This window comes from Dipodomys ordii, unplaced genomic scaffold (assembly GCF_000151885.1).
Source record: "Dipodomys ordii isolate 6190 unplaced genomic scaffold, Dord_2.0 Scaffold186, whole genome shotgun sequence".
Classification (NCBI taxonomy): domain Eukaryota; kingdom Metazoa; phylum Chordata; class Mammalia; order Rodentia; family Heteromyidae; genus Dipodomys; species Dipodomys ordii.
Window position 1 is genome coordinate 2,460,980 of NW_012267402.1, and position 2,078 is coordinate 2,463,057.

The 2,078-nt window shown below is 40.9% G+C and overlaps 1 gene segment (V, D, J or C); it reads left to right on the forward strand.

The window, feature by feature from the left end:
• Positions 1–439: 439 nt before the first annotated feature.
• LOC105999284 lies at positions 440–1,831 on the forward strand. The segment is given in 3 exon segments: positions 440–521; positions 631–938; positions 1,826–1,831. Coding segments are annotated over 3 exon segments (363 nt in total).
• Positions 1,832–2,078: the final 247 nt, after the last annotated feature.

The window sequence follows — 2,078 nt, forward strand, 5'->3', positions numbered from 1 at the left end:
AAATCTTATATCTTGTTCAATATTTAGGCATTATATTCATTAACAATTAACAATTAAAAGGATTCAAGGAAACAGACTCAAGGAATCTATTCAAAATAATTAACTCCGCTTTCTGGAACTATCTTTCCTTGATTGAAAACTAAAATGAAAAAAGATATCCTAAACCAGGCGGAGATCAAACTTCACTCTATTCATAAGAAAAAAAAAGAGTTATTGTGTTCTCTGGGCCGCAGAGAGAAACACTATTTTTCAGGCAAAGTTGTACTGCCTTGGTTTAGCCTGTGGCACATGAGGTCTGTGCTGACATAACAAAATCTTAAATGCTTGCAGCTGTGCTCAGCGATTGCAGCCTCTGCTGATTTGCAATTTCTGTTGATTTGCATTTGCCCAAAGCACAGCCCACTTCTCACAAAACTTAATAGCTGCTCATAGACTGTGCAGGAGTCAGTCACAGTCAGCACATACTACGGACATGAAGGCCCCTGCTCAGCTCCTGGGGCTCCTGCTGCTCTGGCTCCCAGGTAAGGAAGGACAATGCTGAGCATATTAACTTAGTTCATTGTTCAATGCTTCTTTGGGTGAAGTCTTCTAATAAAAGGATAATTATTGTTTTCATGTTTCCAATGTTAGGTGCCAGATGTGACATCCAGATGACCCAGTCTCCATCACTATCTGCATCTCTAGGAGACAGAGTCACCATCACTTGCAGGGCAAGTCAGGGCATTAGCAACTATTTACATTGGTATCAACAGAAACCAGGGAAAGCCCTTCAGTTCCTCATCTATAGAGCAACAACTTTGCAACCTGGAGTTCCATCCAGGTTCAGTGGCAGTGGATCTGGGACAGAGTTTACTCTCACCATCAGCAGCCTGCAGCCTGAAGATGTTGCCACTTATTACTGTCAACAAGGTTACCGTGATCCTCCCACAGTGATACAAGCCATAACAAAAACCTCCCAGGGAAGCAGAAGTGAGAGGCTGGGCTGCCCCAGCTACTTCTCTGGGGGCATCCATTTGTGGAGAGTGCTTCTCAGCTGCTGCCAGACACTGAAGGCCGCTGAGATGTTTTGGTAGAAGGGACAAGGAACCCCCCTACATCCCAGGTTTATCTTCATGCTCAGCACCAGTAGGACACACATGACAATGCCTCTCCTGTCTTATAAAGGACATAGGTGGGTACTCACAAGGAATCTGGGATATAGTATCCAGTTTGGCTTTACTGTATGTACACTAAAAAAGAGTCCCAAATATTAAAATAATTAATTTCTTTAGAGTTTTTTGATTTTGGCGCAATGTTATACATGCAGATGAATAGAGTACAATTGAGATTCCTAATCCACCTTCTTACATTTAAGGTAGATTGATTTTTGTTAAGGGCAAAAAGACAAGGTTTTACAAACAATTAGATTCAAAACAAGTATTTTCTACATGCAAATTGCTGAAGTTGGATAACTGCCAAAACACTATGTGTGAAAATGAGCACAAATTATTACAAAGACCCAAGTGTAAAAGTTAATTTTTTTTTGTCAGTCATGGGTCTTGAACTCAAGGCCTGGGCCCTGTCCCTGAGCCTCTTTGGGTTCAAGGCTAGCACTCTATCACTTGAGCCACAGCACTGCTTCTGTTTTTTGAGTAATTGGAGATGAGTCTCACAGGGACTTTTCTGCCCAGGCTGGCTTTGAACTGCAATCCTCAGATCTCAGCCTCCTGAATAGCTAGGGTTATAGGTGTGAGCCACTCCCAACTTAAAAGTTAAACTTTAAAAAAATTATTACCAAGAAATACAAGTGTAAAATTGTGAATTTGTATTATTAACTTTTTCATAGTCGTAGAACAGGCTTTTGAGTAGGTAGGATAACAGGAAGAGCCACTGGAGCTGGGCTTGTGACATCATATTTTAAGACAAAGTACACAGATTTGTAAATGGAGTTGAAGACAAATTGTTACTGAAGCATGAAAACTGAACACTGAAAGCCTGCAACTAACCACTGAAGCCTGGAAACCAAGGGAAATAAGAGAGAAATAAGACTTCATAAAATTGAACAACTCGTATCCTAATGTGTAGTTGGTAGAAAGTTG